Source organism: Emys orbicularis, chromosome 1 (genome assembly GCF_028017835.1).
Source record: "Emys orbicularis isolate rEmyOrb1 chromosome 1, rEmyOrb1.hap1, whole genome shotgun sequence".
NCBI classification, from domain to species: Eukaryota; Metazoa; Chordata; order Testudines; family Emydidae; genus Emys; species Emys orbicularis.
The window spans coordinates 266,418,237-266,443,057 of NC_088683.1; the positions used below are offsets into that span (position 1 = coordinate 266,418,237).

The following is a 24,821-nucleotide window of genomic DNA, read 5'->3' on the forward strand; positions in this document are numbered from 1 at the left end:
ATTGTGCCAATACTAAAATGCTACAGGAATAATTGCCAATTAAATTTGCAACATAAAGCTTAAATACTAACTTAGCAATGCTTTCTTAATTAAAATTTTATTGAAATCAGAGCTTTTTGTGAAGGCAGTAACAGTTGTTCTTTGTTCTTGATTTTGATTATTCAAATACTTTATTTATCACTTCTCATCTGTGACAGATCATGTTTATATTTACAGCTCTATTCAACCTTATACCAGTGGGACTACGAGTTGTCGCTATCCAGGGTGTAAAGACAGGGTTGTATATAGCCCTAAATGGAGAAGGTTTCCTCTACACATCAGTGAGTAATATGCTGTGGATATTTTGAATTCTTTTGACACACATATCCAAAACAGAAACCTGTACCAGAATGAAACATATCTCATTTACGATAAGTCTTATAGACATTAATAGAGATTAAATCAATATGATTTTAGAGTCTCTAAAAATTGCTCTAAAAACCTATAGAATTTAACAGAAAATGATATCCTTGCTGTAGAATTTTCTGAAAAACATTCTATAGAATTCTATAGCAGGGATATATTTAAGCTACTGAAATCTGTGGGATGGTTTAGTAAAACTACAGATGGGTTATAATTTTCAGTTAAAGACTCTAGAACTTTTCTGTAAGTGTCTGCAGTGCCTTCATTACTGGCATGATGTTCAGGATCTAAAACTTGCTACAAAATTCTTTGAATTATGAATGTTTAGTAAAATAAGGTACTTCTGTAATGTAATTTACGTTCTTGTTATATATCAATATCTTTTCATTGTGTGTATCACTAATTTTTCCCCCTAATGGCTAGGAATATTAGAATTTGAAACATCACTTGCATTAATAAAAGTTTTATCATATGATTTTAAAGGATTTTGAAAAATTGCTAGGTAAAAATTGCATGAAATCAGGGCCGGCTCTGGCTTTTTTACCGCCCCAGGCAAAAAAGCCTCCGGCTGTGCCCCCCCCCCCCGCGCTGGGGGGGGAGGGGGAAGAGGGCCGGAGAGCCGTGCCACCCCCCTCCAGGTGCCGCCCCAAGTACAAGCTTGGTGGGCTGGTGCCTGGAGCCGGCCCTGCATGAAATAATACAGACCTGCAAAATGGCCAAAGCTAAGAAAGTTCCTTCAGGCAAAATAATGCTGCTAAATAAAATATCTTCAGATATTTCAAATCAATTAATTCTAATCAGTCAAAGTGTGGTGGTGTTACAGCTGTGAAAAGCCTCAGTGTTATATAGGGTTAACTTAGTGACAGTATTAACCAGGTGTTTAAGGACTTTTTTTTTTTTTTTTTCACTGCAGTGGATGCTGTTTTCATACTGTATCTCATGCTCTTTAAATTTCTTATGTCAGATGATATTCTAGTCCACATTGAGTTAAAATATAATGCTTTGTTTCCACTGTGCCTTGAGAGGAAATTGGGCAGATTTTGCTTCTATGCCCCGAAGGAAAGTATTCTATTTCTTTTAAATATGTGACTGTCATTGAAAAGTTAATTAGAAGGAAAAAAGTGTATCCTAATGTTGAATGTCAACACCAAGAAAAATGCCTAATCCTAGTATGTCTCTGGGATACCCCAACAAATGTGATGTGAAAGATTTATTTTCTTTAGTCTGTCAGAGAAAAATATAACACAACATACAATATCTCCCAGCAGTGAAGACTAGAGCACTGTTGGCCTCCCATTTCCTGAAGGTTTCATGTATATGGAATTCATGTCATGGAGATTATTTCTTCATGTGATAACAATGCAGTATGAATATGCTTCTGCCCACCAGTAACGCCACAGTGTTCTCATCCCTTCCTAGTGAACGCTAAAGAATGTTTCCAGAAGATGTGCTCATTTCAGAGAATATAGCAGCTTAATGGCTAGGCTGTAATTATGGAGAGTGGGGAAATCTCTGTGGCTGGATTGTGTCACCCTTTGTTCATGTATTACTCCAAAAATAGTCCCACTGAAATCACTGTGACTAATTGCTATGAAAGGTACTAATCAACATGAGCAAAGATGGCAGAATCCAACTCTTAGTAATTTTGAAGCCAATCCTGAAAATTCTTGGCTAATAAAAGTTGTGTATGTGTATAAGTAGTCCCATTGACTTAAACGAGACTTATCATATGAGTAAAGTCATGGGCATGTGTAAAGGTTTGTAGGTTGGCCCACTATATGCCCTATATTGGTTGGATTTTCAGAACTTATGATTTACATGTGTATTTCTGTTGTTATTGACAACATTTATTAATTGCTTTTTGCATGCCACTGTGTGTGCATTTATTTTATTTTTTACCATTTTCTACTCCATTGATATTCCTTAGGGAGAGTGGCTCAATCTGTCCCTCTTCCTTATGTAAGGCAAGGGAATCAATACATATTGTATTGGGAAAGTACTGTTTACTCTTTTTTCATGTAAATATGAAATCAAATGGAAAACAACATTTGCAAAGATAAATGAAAATAATACAGCATGCAGTAAAAGAGTCTTTAGGTTTAACACATGCCAAAAACTATCTGAAAATGGCTATTCTTTATTTCATAGAGATGAGAACATAAGAGCTGCCATACTGGGTCAGACCATGGTCCATCTTGCCCAGTATCCTGTTTCCAACAGTGCTCTGTACTAGAACTTTAGGGGAAATATACACTTCAGTGCAATTATGGACCGATCCACCCCTTCTTCGACTCCTGGCTTCTGGTAATCAAAGTTTTAGGGCCTCTCTGATCATGGGGTTTCATCCCTGATCATCTTGGCTAATTACCATTGATGGACCTATCCTCCATGAATTTATCCAGTTCTTTTTTGAACCCGGACATACTTTTACCATCACAACATCCCATGACAATGAGTTCCACAGGTTAGTTTGTGATATTTGGTAATCTGAAGTAAGATTTAAGAATGGCGATTTAAAAAATATATCATTGGAAAAACTCATGTCCATGCCAAAGTTCATATTAATATTTGGGGGGGTAAGAATTATTATTGTGTTTTCATTCATAGGAATTGCATATTTTGAGAGTAGAGATTAATAAATTTGAAAATAAAAAATAAAACATGGAAGAGAGCACCTACTTCAGAAAAAAGAGTTTGTCCTCATTTCAGTGGATAGGGGATTTATATGTGTATCTCCCCTCGGATCAAGATGAAGATATACTATGCCCAGAAGCTGTGAAATATCCCTCTCTGGGGAAAAGTATTGTTGTCATAATTGTGAAGCAAACAATATATATTACAATCTTCTTGGTGAGTTTTGCATTCCTTTGGCAATATTTTTCACCTACTGATCTCAAAATACAGAAGTCATATTTTATATTATAGTAGCAATACTCATGCAAGTGACGTTATGGTTGTGTCTGCAGTTCTTGTTTCAGCTTAAAAAAAATCCTGGCTAAAATATATTATGAAGGTGTCGGACTAGAAACTATATTTTAAAACATTGTGATGGAAATATATTAATTTGAAATAACATATAAAAAATAGAAAACAAGCAAAAATGAACTGGGCCAAATTGCTGATTATGTAATAGTGCTCTACGTTGCCATTAGGGAAGGCTTGGTTTGATTGACTTGGGGAATGTGGTCAGACTATTTCACATCACCTCTCATCAGGTAAGCAGCAGCATTGATTGGAAGGGACTTATGTCCAGTCCTTCTCAACTAGAAGAATTATTGACCTGCCATGAGGCTAGAGGATGAGGAAGCTAAAGTAGGTTTAGAATGACCTTTTTAAAAAAACAAAAACAACCCCCCCCCCAGTATTTTTGATGTTCACTACTGTTTGGATAAGTATTTATTCAATTAAATGATAGACCTGGGATCAGAATCCTCTCCAGCAGTTCAGATATGCTGTCTATCTTGCATACTTATACAAATCAAACTCCTACTCCACACCAGTTGAAATTTGCTAAGTCAAAAGGGGGAAAATTCTTTAGAGTTTTGAGACAGCTTTGGAGGATTCCTTAGGGGAAAATGTTTCTTTGAGACTCCACCACCTTATTCCCTCCAGGAGTGTGATATAAACAATTGGAACAAAGTATTGTTTGCAGCTTGGGGAGAGCAGGGGGAGGCTTATTTCAAAAACTGGGGAAAGCATTTAGAAACGTATATATATCCCTTAACATAGTAACCACTGAACTTTTCATTTCTAATGTTTTTGTTAATTTGTGGCACAAGTCTAGTGCTGTTAGAATGTAGTGTGTCTGGACTTAGTGGCAGTCTCCTAATTGTAGACACAGGTTACTGACCTAGAAAAATTATATTTACATAAGTAACACAACCAGAGAGAGAGACAGAGCTCATGTTTCATGGATTCACAGAATGTTGAGATCTTAGTCTGAATTCTTCGCTATCATGTAATGCAGTTCTTGCAGGAGAAACAGGATTTTTCCACACAAGAACATCCTGTATTGCCAACCCCAAAATCTTCCCACTTCCTGGGGATTTAAAGTTCCCTAAATACTTGTATGTTCTATCTTTTCTTTTTGAAGGCTTATGACACTGTGAAGGGCTAATGAGCTGTTCAGCAGCATTCTGCTGACTGGTGGTTGTAGTTTGATGCACTGTAATTTCCAGCAGCTCACATTGCTGCTTTGAAGAAAGTGTACTCAGACTTAAAACACTCAAAAATATAAAACTTCTTCTGTGACTAGATCTTACATTATTAAAGTCAAGAGGAGCAGAACTGACCCCTAAATTACTGGTTAGAAGGATAGTGATGTTGGATAGCCCACCAGCCCTGCAAGGATACACAAAACCTGCAGTAGGAAGATGGTAATGCAGGGCCTGTCAGAGACCATTTGTATTTTGGCCAAATCCTGCTCGTAGTTCTGCACACACAACTCTCACTGCCTTTATTGGATGTTGCACATTGAAATCTGGGGTTGCAGTTTGGACCATTGTTTTACATTGGGTAGTGAATAAACAAGTGAAAAATGTTGCTATTTGTGAAACGCTCAACTCTCTTTCAAAAAAGTTTAGTTAGAGTTGAAGATGGTGGCTCAGTTTTTCTGTTGTGTTTTTTAGGATTTCCTGGTATGTGAATAGGCTCAATTCAGAAATGGACTGTATTGTGTTATTGCACCTATTTCCATTTTATGATTCTTGGTGTCCTGACAAGCCATCTTGGATGTCCTCAGGTGACTTTTCTCCAAGAAGTAGTTTGCACGTTCATTGCAGGGTACTGGGTTCTGGAGCTGAGTGGTTATTCTAGGTTATTCACTGTTTAGAATAGTTCAGCAGGGCATTATTTAGTGGCTGCTATGGTGGGAGAAAGGTGAGATTTCTTTGTTTCTTCCATGTGTAGGAAAACAAGAATTCATAGATCTGGAGCGTGTCTGTATCTGTTTGTTGTCTGCCACAAGCCCTTGAGTCTTCTTCCCCATTTCCTCTAATGCAAGTGATTGGAGAAGAAGGGAGGTCTATGAATGAAATGGGAAAGGATGCTTCAGAGACAGTATAATAGCAGTAGTTAGGGTCATCATGACTCATTCCAGGGACTTTCGGTGGGGTCAGTAACCTGCACACTAACCTTCCACTGGGCCCGTGAGCTGCCAAGAACTGGCCATTGCCTAAATATGGAGGTGGTTCTGATCTCAGGCTGCAGGTCAGCCCAAGATAGTGATTAGACCAGACACTGAGGGCTTGTCTACACGGGGAAAAAAATCCCCTAATAGCTAGTGTGCACTTGCTTTTAGGCACTAGCTACTCTGCACTAACTCCCCATATGGACACTCTTCTGCACACTAAGAGTGCCTTTGTGTACTGTAGTTTAATATGTTTGGAGGTGTACTAAGCTAAACCGCCTCAGGGCACCCTTAGTGCACAGTAAAAATGTTCCTGCAGGGAGTTAGTGCAAAGTAGCTAGTGCGCTTGAAATTCACACCCAGGCTTACTGCACACGAACTGTCCTGTATAGACCAGCCCCTTTTCAGGAACCAAGAGTGTTATCAGGAAAATTAAAATGAATAAAAGAGAGACATTACCAGAAATACAAAAGCTTTTATAAAACCACCCACATTTCCAAAAGCAAAGATGGTCCATGTTTTGCTCTCTAGAATGATCTTTTTGTAAAGTGTGAATTTGATTTAATCTGTGTTACATTACACAGTTTTAATTTGAGCAAAAGCTGAGTGCATAATACTTTGCTGGTTGTAAGATAATAGTCTATGCTGGAGCTTTCTGGAATTAGAGAAAATGTCAATGCATGTTATCAGGATGTGAGTTTATAATATCAGTAGTCCCTAGCAACTCTCAGTAGGAAGAATCTTCGGCCTGGAGGGTTTCTTCTGACATTTCAGCTGCTTCCCAGTGCTGAAATTGCCACCGTTTCTTTAAGTCCCCATAATTGACTTGTCTGAAAAGAACAATTTGCAGCCTCCAGGACATAGGTTTGTAGACAGCACACAGTGGAAGAGAATGAGACAGAGAGTAATCAATATTCTACAGATAATTTCTATAGTATAATTTTCTATTCTAAATCAAAGTCAAATAAAAAATATGTACTTTTGGTTCCTTAGATCCTTTGTGCTTTGGAATAATAATATAAATAGTGATGAAGAACCTCAAAAATTAGTACCACACTGAGACAAAATATTACAAGTATAATATTTTTCACAGCTATTATTTGTATTATTGTAGTACCTAAAGGCCCCAACTGAGATCCATGCCCTATTGTGCTAGTCACTGTGTAAAGAATCAGCCCTGGAGAGCTTACAATCTATATAGATAAGACTGACAAAGCATGGGAGAAAGGAAGTATTAATTACACTCTGTGAGTTGACATTACTTACATGTTTGGGCTGGTTTGGCACAGTTTAGAGAATGGGAAAGTAGGTAAGCAGCAAATCGAATCTTGATCTAATTAATTTCATGATTTGCATTTCACAAATTATGGAACAATACGAGTCTTTATTTTCAAATTCTATAAAAGTTTATATTAAATTTCGAAAAAGGCAATGCTTGGTAACATACAGGAGCTACATCCAGGTAAAACGTAAAACATGCATTAAGTCAGTGTCAGATTTCCTCCAGCTCTCTTGCAAACCTGAAAAGGACTTACAATGGGAAACAGTTGGATACTAGGGTGATGGACAGCATAGATATACATTTCTTTAATGTATACAATTACTTCTTTAAAAATTCCATTTTCATTTCAGAAACTGTTGTTTATGAAAGTTAGGAGGTGTTTTAGATGGATGTCATCAGGTAAAAACATGTTTAGCAAATTCATAATATACAAAATCACATGTTACAAATTCCTGGAAAATAGTTAAATTTGTAGTAACATTTTTGGAAAGAGTGTAAATAGGTACATTTTGAACAATGTTCTCCATCAAGGAATTTTTTTAAGAGTTAGCTGCTGAAGGCCTTTATTTCTGTGGATCTCCTCTTCACAATCTTCTTTTATTGTGTGTCCACAGAAAGGTTACTCATATATGCCTTGTTACTCATTATGGAACCCCATGCTCTGAGTGTCCCTAAGTCTCAGACTGCCAGAAGCTGGGAATGGATGACAAAGGATGGATCACTCAATAATTGCCCTGTTCTGTTAATTCCCTGTGAATCATCAGGTGCTGACGACTGTTGGAAGACAGGGCTAGATGAACCATTAGTCTGACTCAGTGTGATGGTTGTTCTGCTCTTATGAGCTTTATATGCCTACTCAGTGGTGATCTTCTCAGTGGACATATAATAGAACAAGAATATGTTACCGGGGATACTAATTAGCACTCTTCTTGAGTATCCCATGGTAGGGTCTATGGACTGAGCAGCTTGAAGGATAAAATACCTGCTCACACCAGAGGTGGTTCCTCCAGTTCATGGTTGAAACATACTGGTAGGGGATAGGGGGGAAGATTACACTGCTTCGCTCTGTTCTGTACCTATTCTGTGAGTATAAAGGATTTCAGTATCCAAAGCTGTCAGTCTTAGCATCTTTCACTATTAGTTAGTGAACAAAGCCCCATTGTACTAGGTGCTATGCAAACACAGAGTTAGCCTGGTCTACACTGGGGGGCGGGAGGGGGGAATCGATCTAAGTTACGCAACTTCAGCTACATGAATAACGTAGCTGAAGTCGACGTACTTAGATTGACTTACCATGGTGTCTTCACTGCGGTAAGTCGACTGCTGCTGCTCCCCCCCATCGACTCTGCCTGTGTCTCTCACAGAGCTGGAGTACAGGAGTCGACGGGAGAGTGCTCAGGGGTCGATTTATCGCCTCTAGACTAGACGCGACAAATCGATCCCCGCTGGATCGATCGCTGCCCACCGATCCGGCGGGTAGTGAAGACATACCCTAAGAGACAATCCCCACCGCAAAGGCATGGCAGACACAGTGTAGAGGAAAGGGATATAACATATGCACAGTGAACAGAGTACTGTTTTGCAAATGACATATTAGCACCACAGTTCTTTTTCAGGGGGTTATATTTTCTGTTTATTACATTTTCTGGGAGTTTTGTTAGAATGGGATTGGCTAACCAAAAAGACAAAGGAAGGAAGAGCGAACAAAGAAGGGAGGGAAATACATATGGGAGCTAGGGTGGAGGATAAGCAGGAAGGAGGGAAGGGGAACATGGAGGGCAGGTAGAGTGGGAGTGAGGTGAGAGAGGGGTAAAAGGGGTTTAGAGCACACAGAGTTTCTGCTGAGGATGCTGCTTGTGCTGGCTCCTGCCAGGTTGAGTTTCTCTGGCAGCCAATGGTGGCTCCTCCTTGGACTAAAGTTCATTTAAAAAAGAAATCACAAAGAAATATTCTTGTATACAGCAGAGGGATAGATTATAGTGTAAAGGATAATATATTTCACATCATGCATGACTACAGTGGATCAGATTCTGCCCTCATTTGCAGCTGTTCAATCTCACTGCCATTTATGGGGTTCCACTTGATCAGTGTACAAGAGAGCAGAATTTGACCCTGAAATTCCAGTGAGGTGTTTCTGGACACTCATATCATGTACACACACCTTGTTTGATTTATTCAGGTCCACAGAATCCCTAACTGAAACCAGATTCTTAACATACCCTTTCAGATGTATATAAATTATTAACCATGTTTGTTTGAAAACCCTAGGTTCCATTCCATCATTCAACACCTCTCTCTCTTACATTCATATACACTATCTCTGCAGACTTTTCCTTGTATGCACATACCTCTATTTAAGATTATTGGGATTTACACAGATAGATCAAGGGGAAAAATTGCTCCTCTTCTATGCCTTTTGGTCTCCTGTCCTCCACACACAGCACAGAAGTCACTGCCACACAAGGTCATAGAGTCAGCTACTGTAGCTGGATTTTTAAAAGGACAGGATAACTTTATGACAAGAAATAACACTTGTAGTTATGCATGCTAAAATAAGGGTAATCTAATCTCATGCTTCAGGGAGTAAACTGATTGCCACAGGGGTTGAAGGAATGCTTTCCTCGGTGTATAGCATTGCTTATTTGAGTGGGTGCATTATGGGTGTTTTTGCCTTCCTCTGAAGCGTTGAGTAATGGCCAATGCCGAAGGCTGGGCACATACTTGATGGACCAATGGTTTAATCTGGTCTGTCAAATTTTATGCACTTCTCTCTCTGATGTTACTCCTCCTGTATTTTTAGCCTTTACTCATATTACATAAATTACATAAATTCACCTACACTTTTCTGGGCATTTATTTATTGTCCATCTGGTTACTTTTTGGGGGTTTAGGTTATTTATGTTTCTAAATGTTAGATATCTTGCTTTTTATTACATACTCTTCTACTGCCTCTTTCTTATCATGTTTTTCTACTTCAACAATAACAGAAATACAAAAACTGTCTATTTACAAACGTATTAGGTTTCATTTATTAGAGACTTTCTAATTTTCAGTGTATGACTTTAAGCTTTCACATATTATATTAACATACTACAATGTAGCTGCCAAAAATATACGGCTTCCTGGATGAACTTTTGGGAGAAGCTGTAAATGTCCCAATTGCACACTGGTGAATTAGCAAGGAATATACTGAAGATAACTGTCTTACAGTGTATAGATAAATAGATTTACAATATGTTCTTTTTATTATGTAACAAATTTGATCTTTAAAAATGCAAAGAAGGCCAAGAATGCTCTCAAGATTCCCTGGAGAGGAGGCAAATGTTAACTCTAATGTGGGGTACAGTAATAGAATAAAGAGAGGAAATTATACCATCGTCCCATAACTGGTTTAGTTGTTTATCTAGTGCAGTTTCAGTTATTCAGACATCTATTTTGTAGATCTACAAAAGCTGTAGGGATAGACTGACGCAAATAAACAATGAATCTTGATTTAATTTTAAATTCTGTTTTGTGGAAATGCTTCCATGTAGAAGTAACCATGCAGGAATACGGAAGAACTGTTTTAGGCAGAGGTATCCCTTTGTTACCTAAGAAAAACTGAACATTATCATGCAGAAATGAATAGTAAAATAAAATTCCTATTAATTTTGAAGCATAACAAAAAATTTCGAGTGTGGGTGACCGTATGTGTAGGAGCTAAATTCATGTGGATATGTGTCTGATTTTGGGCACCCAAGTTTGAAAATTTTGGCTTTTGTCTATGATAATTGCATCTCATGAAAGATTTTATACATTTTGAAAGTTTGCTACAAAAAAAAAGTAGCTACCCATTAATTTATTATTAGATAATTGTGGATAATTGTAATATTCAGCATAGGGAAATGCATCATATTTCCTAGGAAAGAAGTGGATAAATCTTCGGGTATATAGAATTTTATTCTTTTAAGGTCAAATATTTGAATTAGAATTGGGAGGGATGTGCAGTGGACATGGGGACCGGTTTGTAGTAGTAAAAAAATAAGTTGGTAAACTAGCCTGAGATAAAATCCATATTCCCCAAATGAGAGGTGGGTAAGCTCTGTTTACCCTCAAGTACACTGTTGATGGAGTCTATCTAGGATTAAAATATCCTGCCCAGTGTAGTGTGTACAGAATTACACTCGTTCAAGTAGGTGAGGGCTCTCTGCAGTTGCAGAGGAGGGAATAGTTTAACCCTAAATAAGGCAGTACCGTAATGCATTGTGTGAGCCATCACAGAAAAGCAATTATTATTATGGTGTATTAGTCAGGGCTGGTAGTGCCATTTATTATTAAGGTTGCCAAAGTAACCATTTGGAATGCAATTTTCTATGCTATTTGTCATCCTGAGGCTGTACATATATGTTTGGAAAATTTCAGCCAAAATGGTTCAGCCATTTCAAGGAATGAAGATAGGGAAATTGTTGTTTTTCCTCCCTTGTCAAAAATTCTGGCAGCCTTTTCTTTGAGCAGCTCTAGTGCCCCCATACCTTGCACCAGAGTGTGATCTTTATGTCAGGTATGTACCTTTTGCTGCCCCTGTGAAAATCCACCAAAATTTGGCCAAGTTATAAGCGGTTGAAAAACCATAGTTCACACATGCTCAGCAGAGACTTCTTAGAGCTTCACAGATAAAATTTCTAGAGATTCTGTCCACAACGAGCATGCTCCAGCGTGGAGCTGCAGGGATGGAGCAGGACTTTCCCTGCAATTGCAGCTCCGGGCTGCTGTGGGCCAGGCAGGGGCTGGATCCAGGCATCAGATCTGAAAACAGGGAGAGTTTTTCTTGTGTGCTGTCTATGCTGGGCCCAAGCAACAGAGAGTAGAAATGGAGAGGGACAAGAGCTGGACCTGGGACAAGAGAGTAGATAAGGAAAAGGAGTCTGGGAGGGGGAAACTGTGTCTAGAGATTGGGAGGAGGGGGGCAGGAGAGGGGAACTGGGAGTTGGGGTGGGAGACTGGGACTGGCTGGGTAAAAACTGAGTATTAATTATCAACAGATCATTCAGCACACTTCATGTAAGCAGTGATTCTCTTTCTCTACCACACAACCTTTCTATGGAAAAACAAGCAACTAATAATTAATATATGCTTTAGAGGGTGGGTACCTTACAGCACAGGACCCATGTTTGAAAAGCACAATTCAGCTCCACTAAAACAAATGGGAACAGGACAAGACTCTTGGTGCCCAAACTGCGGCTTCTCTTCCCCATGATGTGCATTAATTTGTAAACACTGTACAACAAATGATCATGATAAATTTAAGGACTAGTTCTACATGCTGTTTTTAAAATAAAATGTGTAAAAAAGATCTTCCTAATCACCAAATTTCAACTGTAATTACTGAAAAGTAGTCCACAAACTTTCCGAAATGAGGAAAGCTTTGTAACTGGCCTCACTGAGAATTCTTCTTGGCCAAAAGGCAACCGTATCTTGAGGTTAGAAGAAAAAAATGTCTTGAACCTTCAGTTCTGAGAACCATATTCCTTCAGAGCTAGAAAGTCTGTAGGGAAGTTCCATTCAGTAAGCAGAAGTCATTTACTCTATACTTATAGGGCTAGATTCATCCTGGATTTATCACAACTGTACAGCGGTAAACCCCGGTGCAGGTTCCTGGCTACAGAACGTCCCAGATCAGCTGTAAAACAGCATATTTTTAGGGAGGTGTGATGGGGTGGACTAGGCCCAGAAGCCCCCTGCTGGAGGCCTGAGTGTCCTGCCACGCCTGTCCCAGGAAAGGAGCAGAAGAGCTAAGTCCTCTGAACAGCCTAGAGAGGCTGAAAAGGGCTAGCCAAATCAGAGAGGCTGCCAGCTGGGGCCCAGGAAGGCCATATAAAAAGGAGCTGCAGGGCCAGAGACAGGCAGTTCCTTGCTGGAGCGAGAGAGTACAGCTGGTGCTCCTGGCTTGCCAAAGGGAGCTTCAACACCATGGACAGCTCAGTGCTGGCAGGAACAGGGCGGCAAGAAAGAACTCCTGGCTGGCTGCTGGGCCTGAACACAGAAGAGCCGTGAGCTAAGTGTGAAGCATCGTTGAACGCTGGGACCACGGGGAAGTGGCCCAGGGAACTGAAAGCAGTCTAGCTAAAGGGACATGGCTGCTCTTCTTAGGGTCCTTGGTCTGGGACCCAGAGTAGTGGGTGGCCTGGATTTCCCCAATAGGCCATTGGTGAAGTGGCCTACAACTGGACAGAGAGAAACCCCCAGAAGGGGAACTGAACTGTTAAGAGGCCTAGCTGGAGAGCTGGGGCCAGAACAGACCAAGAGAGCGAAACCATTGCCTCCAGGGAGGAAGCCCTAGGGGTACGGCCCAATCCCAGGACTGGTACTGTTTAAAGACTGCAGACACACCCGACCAGAAGGGGTGCTTGTGAGAGCTGAGTGCAGCCCATTACAGGCTGTAAGAATAACTGATGGTTTGGTTCACTGGCAGTTTTGAAAAAGATATTATTCAACTTATTGAAAAACAAAATCATCAAATGAAACATTTTGTTCAACCTGAAACAAAATGTTTTGGATTGATTATGAGCATTTTCCTTTATTTTTAATAAATTGATGGAAATTTGGAAACAACAATTTGTGTTGTACTGAAGAATCAGAACATTTTGACTTTTTAAACTTTTGTTTGTGGTTTTCCAACAGGAACAATTTGAAACTAACACAAATTTGCAGAACATTTCAGTGTTGCTGAATCTGCATTTTTGCCCCTCCCCCAAAAGTTTCTGCTGAAAAATTTCATTCAGTTCTGACTGTTTAATTAAATTTCACTGCAATTGCTTACATTGTGCCCTATGTGACCATTGCTTGTTTTTGGGGGGCGAGGAGGCGTTGAGTTAACCATCCTCCCCAGCAGTAAAACTAAAATACTCCCTGTTAAGACTTCCCATGCAAAAAATCCCAAGTAAGTCTTATATAGTCATTTAGTTTAATTCCTGTATTTTTGAGTCAGCATTTTCACTGCTGCCTGACTTCCTTTCCTACCATCAGAATAGGTCCTGATGGTTAGGCAAAACTCAATATATTTTTTTGCACACAGAAGTGTTGCATTAAAGAATTGATTGAAAGGATAATGTAATACAGTGGTTGTTCTCCTGTTTTCAGTTGTGCTCTACATATTCCTGAACATGAGTGTTCTCATTAATTTAGGTGAGAGGGCCTGTTAAGTGATTGTCTCACTTGATTTTTGCACGCCCGTATCGTCAAATCATCTCAAAATAGATACACAGCTCAAATCCATTGACACTTTGTGTATGTGTATCTTCTAATAAAGGGCTAGAGGAAAAATATGAGTAATCTGATTTAACAAGTAGTTTACTGCTCCCTCTCTCTTCCAGAGCATAACTTACATGATCAAAAGTAGGGTGGATAAGTTAAAGTTGTCTCTATTCATTTTTTAAATTCTAAACTCTGGAAGCTTAATTTTTCCCTCCTCTTACCTTGATCTCATCAAAATTTAGGCCACTGCCCCATTTCTTTTCCCGACTAAAAGTTTTTACTAATAGAGAGCCTGTTGCTAGCCTCTTTCTCTGTGAAGAGTTCCAATAAAACCGATGCAACAACTCATGGACTAAACTATAAAGGAACACTCTGTGTGTGAAAGGTGGCGGAATCATGCCCCTAATAGGAAAAAGAAAAACAAGGGTAAGAGTTGTAAATCCCATCATTGCTGAAATACTTTAGCACCTCCTTCATTAATTAGAAAGAAAGAAAGAAAGAAAGAAAGAAAGAAATGGTCCATACACAGCATTTTATCCAGCTGTAACACCTACAAACTGAGGAAAAATCCAACTCCCTGCCTTTTGACAACACAACCTCTGTCCATCCTAAGAGATGAAATCCCCAAATATTATTGCTGTATGTACATAGCTCCATGGAAGTGTGTTCTTTATAGGTGAAAGAGAAAACAAAGGGGGCTGCACCAAGGAATTTACAATGTCAGTAAAATAAGGCACAACAGGGCATGGTAGGGATGAGAGTGAAGGGGAATAATGGTCTTGAGCAGTGTAATTTGCTAGCAAGATGCAAAATGTGTATATTGGTAGCTTTTTAAAATTTAATAAGTTATGTTGGAACTGATTTGTAATTTTTTTTTATGTAGTTGTTGCTTTGGATGTACTCCTGACAGAATTCTGCACCCATATGGGGGTGCAGAATTCATATGGCCCACATATTTCTGTGCCCCCTGCGCAGAAAAACGCAAAAGAAATCTACGGGGGACACGCTTCTCTTCCCCGGCAGCCCAGGCCTGCCTTGGAATTCAAAGTGTATTAGTTACCAAGTATTTGTAATTTAACTTTCATGTGTTTAGGAAATGCTGAATAGTTGTGACTTTTTTCTGTGTTGTAGTTTAAATAACTTACCAAAACAATTGAAACTGGTGTGATTATTGCATTATTTTGACAAATAAAATTTGCAGAATTTTGCAAAATTTTTAATTTTTGTGTGCAGAGTTCCCCCTAGGAGTACTTTGGATGTCTAAGAATCCCCTCTGACAACAAGCATCCTGATCATGACCTTGCTTGCAGTCAAGCTCTTCTGTACTAATCCCTATCAAGCATCTCCTTCTCATTTCCTCATGTCAAAAGCATTATGTCCTCAACCCCCAACCTCTCTGCTGGCAACCTCCCGCATCAGAAATACTTATTCTCCACACCACGATGTAGTCATCCACTGTAAGTAGTTATCCTAGCCACCATCCCCATCAGCTGGTGAATTTTCCCTTTCACAAGCTGTCAAGGCTGTATCCCTACTTTGAACTTTAGGGTACAAATGTAGGGGCCTGCATGAAGACTTCTAAGCTTAACTACCAGCTTAGTTCTGGTCCGCTGCCACCATCCCAAAGCTAATTCCCTTTCCTGGGTAGCCTTGAGAGACCTTCACCAATTCCCTGGTGAATACAGATCCAAACTCCTTGGATCTTAAATAAGGAGAAATTGACCCTTCCCCCCTCCTTCCTTTCACCAACTCCTGGTGAAAGGAAGGAGGGGGGAAGGGTCAATTTCTCCTTATTTAAGATCCAAGGAGTTTGGATCTGTATTCACCAGGGAATTGGTGAAGGTCTCTCAAGGCTACCCAGGAAAGGGAATTAGCTTTGGGATGGTGGCAGCGGACCAGAACTAAGCTGGTAGTTAAGCTTAGAAGTCTTCATGCAGGCCCCTACATTTGTACCCTAAAGTTCAAAGTAGGGATACAGCCTTGACATGGTGGCAGCGGTGGAATTCCATAGCACTGTACACAGGAGAGCTGTCACCCTTCCCTTTATAGTTATGACACGCCCCCCAAATCACAGATAGTGTTGGACGTCCGGTTCCACACTGGCTGTGATTTCTTCCTGGAGCTCTAGGAGAAAACAGAGTTAATAAAACACATGTACCTTTAGACATACTACTGATTATATAAAAACTAACAATATGTTTTATTTTAAGAACAATTGTTAACCAGTTAACTCTGGGAAACTTTCCCGGGAGAGTGCATCAGCCACTTTGTTAGTAGCTCCCGAAATGTGTTGTATTTCAAAATCAAAATCTTGGAGAGCTAAACTCCACCGAAGAAGTTTTTTGTTATTTCCCTTGGCGGTATGAAGCCACTGTAGCGCAGCATGGTCTGTTTGTAGTTGGAACCGCCGTCCCCAAACATATGGGCGTAGCTTTTCCAGCGCGTACACAATGGCGTAGCATTCCTTTTCGCTGATTGACCAGTGGCTTTCCCTCTCAGACAGTTTCTTGCTGAGAAACACGACAGGATGGAATTCTTGATCCGGTCCTTCCTGCATTAAAACTGCTCCCACGCCTCGCTCGGACGCATCTGTGGTTACTAGGAACGGTTTGTCAAAGTCTGGGGCCCTTAGCACAGGGTCAGACATGAGTGTTGCCTTAAGCTGGTTAAAGGCCTTTTGACACTTATCAGTCCACTGAACTGCATTTGGCTGTTTCTTTCTGGTTAGGTCTGTCAGCGGGGCGGCGATTTGGCTGTAGTGTGGTACAAATCGCCTATAATATCCGGCCAAGCCTAAGAAGGATTGGACCTGTTTCTTTGACTTTGGAACCGGCCACTTTTGGATAGCATCCACTTTGGCCTGTAGGGGATTTATAGTTCCTTGACCCACCTGGTGCCCCAGGTACGTCACTCTGTTTTGGCCTATTTGACACTTTTTAGCCTTAACAGTTAGTCCTGCCTGTCGGATGCGCTCGAAGACTTTTTTCAGGTGCTCCAGGTGTTCTGTCCATGAATCAGAAAAAATGGCCACATCATCGAGATAGGCAACGGCAGATTCTCCCAATCCCGCTAAGAGACCATCTACAAGTCTTTGGAAGGTGGCGGGTGCATTTCGCAACCCGAAAGGGAGTACATTGAATTCATACACCCCTGCCTGGGTGACGAAGGCGGACCTTTCCTTAGCGGGTTCATCTAGTGGTACTTGCCAGTACCCCTTGGTTAAGTCTAAAGTAGAGATGAATTGGGCATGTCCCAATTTCTCCAATAGCTCATCTGTGCGTGGCATTGGATAGTTGTCAGGACGAGTTACAGCATTTAGCTTACGGTAGTCCACGCAAAAGCGTATTTCCCCATCTGGTTTGGGAACTAGAACCACTGGAGATGCCCATGCACTGCTAGAGGGGCGGATTATACCCATCTGTAGCATGTCCTGGATCTCCCTTTGTATAGCCGCTTGGGCATGAGGTGACTCCCGGTAGGGTGGGGTTCTAATTGGGTGAGCATTACCTGTGTCAATGGAGTGGTATGCCCGTTCGGTCCGTCCTGGAGTGGCTGAGAAAATCGGTGCAAAGCTTGTGCACAGCTCCTTTATCTGCTGTCGCTGCAGACGTCCCAGGGTCGTGGAGAGGTTCACCTCTTCCACGCCACCATTCCTTTTTCCTTCATAGTAGACACCTGCAGGCCACTCCGCGTCATCAGTTTCCTGGGCTGTAAACTGGCAAACGTTTAATTCTCTAGAATAAAAGGGCTTAAGAGAATTAACATGGTATACCTTAGGCTTTATGTTGGAGGTGGGGGAGGCTATGAGATAGTTAACAGCTCCTAGGCGCTCCTGGACCGTGAATGGTCCTTCCCACGACGCTTCCATTTTATGGGCCTGGAGCGCCTTTAAGACCATGACTTGGTCTCCTACTTTGAAGGACCGTTCTCTGGAATGTTTATCATACCAGGCCTTTTGCTCTTCCTGAGCATCCTTTAGGTTTTCTTTAGCAAGGGCTAAAGAGTGTCGGAGGGTGTTTTGTAGGTTGCTTACAAAGTCTAGAATGTTAGTTCCTGGAGAAGGCGTAAACCCCTCCCATTGCTGCTTCACCAACTGTAATGGCCCCTTAACCTCGCGGCCATACACAAGTTCAAATGGTGAAAACCCTAAACTGACATGGTGGCACAGCGGTGGGATCGTTTTAAACCCAAAAGCCAGTAAGAGATTTTTTTTTCCTTCTAGCTGCTTGGAGAGCAGAGCTGAAGGTAGATGCATATCTTATCTCTCCTTGCCTGAAGGCAGAGGTGTTAAGTTTTTTTAACAAGGTCCTTTGTTAAGAGAACGGTTCAATAAGTGAGCAAACTTTGATCTGGTAAAGGTAATTTACAATCTGAATTGTTTTTTTTTCTTTTTACATCCTCGGAAGTAGCTAGTTAGAAAGTCTCTGTTAACTCAGCAGCACTCAGCAGGAGCCTGAGCTAAATACATCCCAGTTTCAGTCAACTGCAGAGGGTGTGACCCAGCACAAGAAAACAGGAAAATGACTACCAAAGAAGCAGCTAACAAAATAGAACTGGCCAAACTAGAAGCAGAAGAAAATGAAAGAAAACATCAAAGACTGCTTCAAATTAAAAAACTTGAAGAGGAGGCCCACAAGAGAGAGATGGAGCTGGAAAAAGCCAAACATGACAGAGAAGAGAAAGCCAAACAGGAGGCCCATGAAAGAGAAGAAAAAGCCAAACAGGAGGCCCATGAAAGAGAGATGGAGCTGAAAGAAAAAGAGATGGAACTGGAAGCAGCAAGGACTAGGCAGGGTGCATCAGACCATCCTAACAACTCCTCTCCAGGTACCACTTCCCATCCCAGGAAATTCCCCACCTACAAGGCAGGCGATGATACTGAGGCCTTCTTAGAAAATTTTGAAAGGGCCTGCCTTGGATACGACATCCCTCCAACCCAGTACATGGTAGAGCTGAGGCCGCAGCTCAGTGGACCCTTAGCAGAGGTGGCGGCTGAAATGCCTAAGGAACACATGAACAGTTATGAACTTTTTAAAAACAAGGCCAGAATCAGAATGGGGCTAACACCTGAGCATGCCCGTCGGCGGTTCAGAGCCCTAAGGTGGAAACCTGATGTGTCATTTACCCGACATGCCTACCACATTGGGAAAAATTGGGATGCCTGGATATCAGGAGCAAATGTTAAATCTACGGAAGAGTTGCCCTTCCTATTGCAAATGGAGCAGTTTTTAGAGGGTGTTCCTGAGGAAATAGAAAGGTACATCCTAGATGGGAAGCCCAAAACTGTAACCGAGGCGGGGGAGATTGGAGCCAAATGGGTGGAGGTGACAGAAAAGAAAAAAGCTAGTAGCAGTTGGAGCGAATATCAGAAGGGGCAAGCCGAAACAAAACCTTATCACCGGGGACAACCCAAGGCCCCACCCAGGGTCAATTTCTCCTTATTTAAGATCCAAGGAGTTTGGATCTGTATTCACCAGGGAATTGGTGAAGGTCTCTCAAGGCTACCCAGGAAAGGGAATTAGCTTTGGGATGGTGGCAGCGGACCAGAAATAAGCTGGTAGTTAAGCTTAGAAGTCTTCATGCAGGCCCCTACATTTGTACCCTAAAGTTCAAAGTAGGGATACAGCCTTGACATGGTGGCAGCGGTGGGATTCCATAGCACTGTACACAGGAGAGCTGTCACCCTTCCCTTTATAGTTATGACACAAGCGCTTACGCTGAATCTTTTCCTCAGCTGCAGAACCCATCCAATTCCAATTTCCATGCCTTTAGAACAGTGCTTCTCAACCAGGGATACGTGTACCCCTGGGGGTACACAGAGGTCTTTTAAGGGGTACATCAGCTCATCTAGATATTTGCCTAGTTTTACAACAGGCTACATAAAAAGCACTAGCAAAGTCAGTACAAACTAAAATTCCATACAGACAATGACTTGTTTATACTGTTCTATATACTATACACTGAAATGTAAGTGCAATATTTATATTCCGATTGATTTATTTTAGAATTATATGGTAAAAATGAAAGTACGCAATTTTTCATTAATAGTGTGCTGTGACACACTTGTATTTTTATGTCTGATTTGGTAAGCAAATAGTTTTTAACTGAGGTGAAACATGGGGGTACACAAATCATACAAATCAGACTCCTGAAAGGGGTACAGTGGTCTGTAAAGCTTGAGAGCTGCTGCTTTAGAAAAGGTTCAGTTTTCAGTTGTTATGCCCCTGAAAATTAGATTGTGTTCTGAGGAGGGGATTTTCAGAAGTGCTCTGCATTGCTTTAACTCTGCTCCCATAGAAGTAAGTGGTAACTTCAATGGGAGCAGAGTTGGACTAACACAGAACACACTGGAAAATCTCATCCCATAGGGTTAAACTACTGAGGCTTCCAGTGTAACATTTATTCAATATATTCTATTCACTGTAGAACCAGAGGCCCTCTTGATTGATTTCCCTTGACTTTGCAAGGGTTCTTGATTTTTTTAGCTGAATACAAATACAGCCATGGGGAAATAATGTCTCTCCTTGAGGGCATTTTGAATGGGATCAGAAATCTGCAGAGCACATGTAGTCATACTAGAGACCTGATGTAAGGGGCTAAGGAAGTAGGGAGAAGATGATTCACTCCACTGTCATATAGGGATTCAGTAGTAAATGCATGGGATAATCTATTCTAAATTACTTCCTAGTGATATATTTACCACCATGAATTTTGTAATGAAAAGTGACATGATACCAATACCTGGCAAAACACAGACCATTGAACCAATATGCAGGGTCTGTGCTAAAACCCTGCAGCTGCAGCAAATAACAGAAAGCTGAGGATTTAGATCTCACTTATGCATGTTTTTTTCTAATTAGCATGCCACATGGTGGATGTTCTTGGTTTATTAATGGGATGGTAGTGAATGCGTCTTTAGGACTGACTTTACTTACTTTGCCACTACATCTTTAGTGTAATTGAGTCTCAAAAATGAAAACAAAGGATTTCAAAATAAAAATAAACATTAGGATTTTGTTATTTATTTTTGTTGGCTGTACAATATCCGAGGCCTACAGTTTTCTACAAAAAAATCTGTGATTGCCCATTTTGCCATGGAATTGTTTACTTATTGCAGAGTTGCCTACCAGCTGCAGAATTTTAAAAAGACAGGGAAAGGGTTTTATACCACTGGTTCCAAACAAAAATATAGTCAACATTTCAAATGCATGATTCATTCTGTTTGTTGTGTCCCTTTTGGCCGGCATCTGACTTCTGTGTTGTGACTGATATCTACCTAGTTAGACACTGTCACTCCTCCATTCAGGCTACAGGCTAAAATCAGAGCACACTGCAGATCTCCAGGAAAGAGAGTGCTAAAAGGGAAGGGCTTGCTTCTTAAAGGATTTTAAAAAATGTTAAATACATGGTAGAAGCATAAAATTAGATCACTTTAATATTTGCTGTTTACACAACTGTTCACCCTACCCCTATTGCACATTAGTGTTCGATGATGGATTTACTTCTGCTATGGATGGTTCTAATTTTGTAGAATTTGAACAAAAAAAGAGAGGCTTCCTATGGAAATCAGAATAAAATACCAGCCTTGTGTAACTTGTCTCCTAGATCTCTTTTGTGCACTTCAGGGAATGTACAATACCAGGTACAGTCCCAAGGGGAAAGGGAGGGACTGAGAGGATATATAACTCAAGGAGATCGGGGATAGACAGGCCAGCCCAAAGAAGTAAAATATAATTTTATCTTAGAAATTTTAGAAGAATTGTCAGCATAAATTATAGTTGCCTCCAGGAAGCTATAAACTGCAGAATTTGTTGTAGAAGGCACCAGGCTCACTTGCAAGGGGTATTCTACATGTTCACAAGGATTATTCTCCTCTCCCCTCTAAGGGCATGAAGCAACTTTTGCTGAAGTCAGTGGGAGTCTTTCCACTGGGATTTGGATTAGGCTGTAATGTATTGGGTACAAAGGGGATTTTTTTTCTCATCACCAGGTGTGAACATCACTTTCCATTCCTTTTTTTCCTTAAACCATTGTGAGGAGAATTGCTCTATCCATTAACCTCTTTCACACCAGAGTTCTCCTATGTCAGGTTTACAATATTCCCCGTTACTAGATAAATAGCATGTATGATTTTGTTCCAATTTACAGACTGTGTTTGTTTTTCTTTTGCTTTTCTGTGAGTTCTTTTCAAGGCTGTAGTGACATAGCAAGTGGAAGTGTTTTAATGCTCTTTTTCAACAGTTAGGTTGCATGGGAGTGGGCAGGGATTGACTGTTTTCTCCTTGACATTTGAAGATCCGGTGTGTGCCCTTGTCTTTTCTTTCACGGGTGTATATTGGCACCAGTAGCATAGGAGATGAAAGTATTAGGCTTTCAGGTATCAAAAGTGACAGCTGCAAAAGCATCAATTGAGGCATTTCTGCCACCCCTTTTGCATTAATCAAAGCAGTTTATCTTAGCATTATGCACTGAGGGTGGCGGCATCTTTGAAACAGAATACTGTATAAACCTGGTCTGGCCTAGAAACATTCTCAATTTTTCATTTTGCTTTTTGAAAATGTATGGTATTTCCATCCCGGTATTGGAAATCCACTCTCCTGTGCATTATCAAGGGTGGACTAGAAAATAGATCTGATTTATTTCTAATTTCCATGGATCAAATCATCCCAGTTCCCTATATGTGGGGGGTGGGGAGGGGTTGGCGCGCGCAGGGCAGATTCCCACCTAGGAAATGCAGAATAGCTGCATCTGAGATATCGTGCCTCACTCACAAGATTGGTAATCAAAGGGTGGTGGAGGAGGAGGAGGATGACGACTAGATTAAGGGTAGGGGAGTTAGAGAGAGGGACAGGGTGGATTCATATGATATCTTGCAGGAAGTCCAACACAACATTTTATTGATAGAGTTAGTTCCATGCAAATCACCGGTTTTGGGGGACTATGAAGGAGAATATTTGACTCTATTGACATGCCAAACCTGACCCGAAAAGTAATGTGTGGAGTCTTAATCCTTAATCCCGTAAATAGATACGTTAGCACAGACCCCTGCACCTTCATAAATCCTGTTAACTTAAACTAGGTCTTTTGAATGGACAGGAGCCCACATTAATAGATGTCCCTGTGGCGGAACTTTGCGTAGCCAAAGTACCTGTCCTGTAGGAGCCCTAAAGAAAGAAAACGTATGGGTATGCAGTTTAATCAAAAAGTTCAACACAGAGCCCTTAATCATCATTCTTCCAATAAGCAAAACGTTGACTAAATGGAACAAGATTACAGTTACTCAACAGCAACTCCAGTTTCTGATCAGTCTTAATAGGAGAAGAAACAAGTGATTGGTTGATTTTGTGCTTGAAACAGCAGCTTTATTAGTTAGCAGAAAACTATACTTTTTAATCCCTTTCTTTCCAGCTGGACTCTGTACTGGGTAAACTGAAAGGTATTATCTAAATCAGGGGTCGGCAACCTACGGCACGCGAGCCGATTTTGAGTGGCACGCAGCTCCCTGCCGCGGTCCCGGCCCCCAGCCCCACTCAGCCCCCCCGCCCACCGCTCTGCAGCAGCCAAGTTTCCCCCCTCCCCTGCTTCTTCCCCCAGCGTGGTGCTTTCTGGCCCCTCCTCCTCTCCGTCCCTGCGCCAATCAGCTGATGGCCCTAGCGAGGGGGAAGGGGAAGAGCGGCAGCGTGCACACAGCTCCGTAGAGGAGGCAGAGAGAGGTAGGGACGGAGCCTGGGGGAAAGGGGTTGAACAGGGCATATCCCTTCCAGCCCCGTGCCTTGAGCCGCTCAGGGCAGGGGGCTGGGAACACCCCCACGAGCCGAGCACACCAGCCTTCTGCCCTGCACCCCCCACACACCCCAGCCCTCTGCCCTGAACCCCCCTCACCCCAACACACACCCAGCCTTCTGCCCTGCACCCCCACAGCCCTATCCCTCTGCCCTGACCCCCCATTCAGCCTTCTGCCCTGCACCCCCATACCCCCAGCCCTCTGCCCTGAACCCCCACACACACTCAGCCTTCTGCCCTGCACCCCCATGCCCCCAGCCCTCTGCCCTGACCCTTGAACCCCCCCCACACCCACCTTCTGCCCCACGCCCCCCAGCCCTCTGCCCTGAACCCCCCACACCCCAACACACACCCAGCCTTCTGCCCTGCACCCCCACACACCCCCAGCCCTCTGCCCTGAACCCCACACACCCGGCCTTCTGCCCTGCACCCCCCCCCACACTCCCAGCCCTCTGCCCTGACCCTTGAACCCCCCCACACCCAGCCTTCTGCCCTGCACCCCCCACACACCCCCAGCCCTCTGCCCTGACCCTTGAATACCCCCCACGCCCAGCCTTCTGCCCTACACCCCCCACCCCCCCCGTAGCCTTCTACCCTGAACCCCCTCCCCCAGCCCTTTGCCCTGACCCCTGAAACACCCCCCCCCCCAGGTCTGGGGTCCCAGCCATAGGTCCTGCTCAGCCCGCTGCCAGCCTAGGTGAACAGAACCCCAGGCTGGCAGCGAGCTGAGCAGGCTGGTGGCATAAGATCAGCATTTTAATTTAATTTTAAATGACGCTTCTTAAACATTTTGAAAACCTTGTTTACTTTACATACAATAGTTTAGTTATATAATATAGACTTATAGAAAGAGACCTTCTAAAAACGTTAAAATGTATTACCGGCACACGAAACCTTAAATTAGAGTGAATAAATGAAGACTCGGCACACCACTTCTGAAAGGTTGCCTACCCCTGATCTAAATTAATAAATAATAACTAATAAATGTTGGGG

At 41.8% G+C, this 24,821-nt stretch overlaps 1 protein-coding gene across 4 annotated transcripts in view; it reads left to right on the top strand.

Moving 5' to 3' along the window:
- The window catches only part of FGF14 (fibroblast growth factor 14), a 638,300-nt gene that overhangs the window by 475,104 nt on the left and 138,375 nt on the right, over positions 1 to 24,821 (top strand). For all 4 annotated transcript variants that reach the window (XM_065413672.1, XM_065413691.1, XM_065413683.1 and 1 more), the window contains one exon: positions 217 to 320. In XM_065413672.1, the coding sequence (XP_065269744.1) occupies positions 217 to 320 (104 nt within the window). The remainder of the gene's footprint in view (positions 1 to 216; positions 321 to 24,821) is intronic.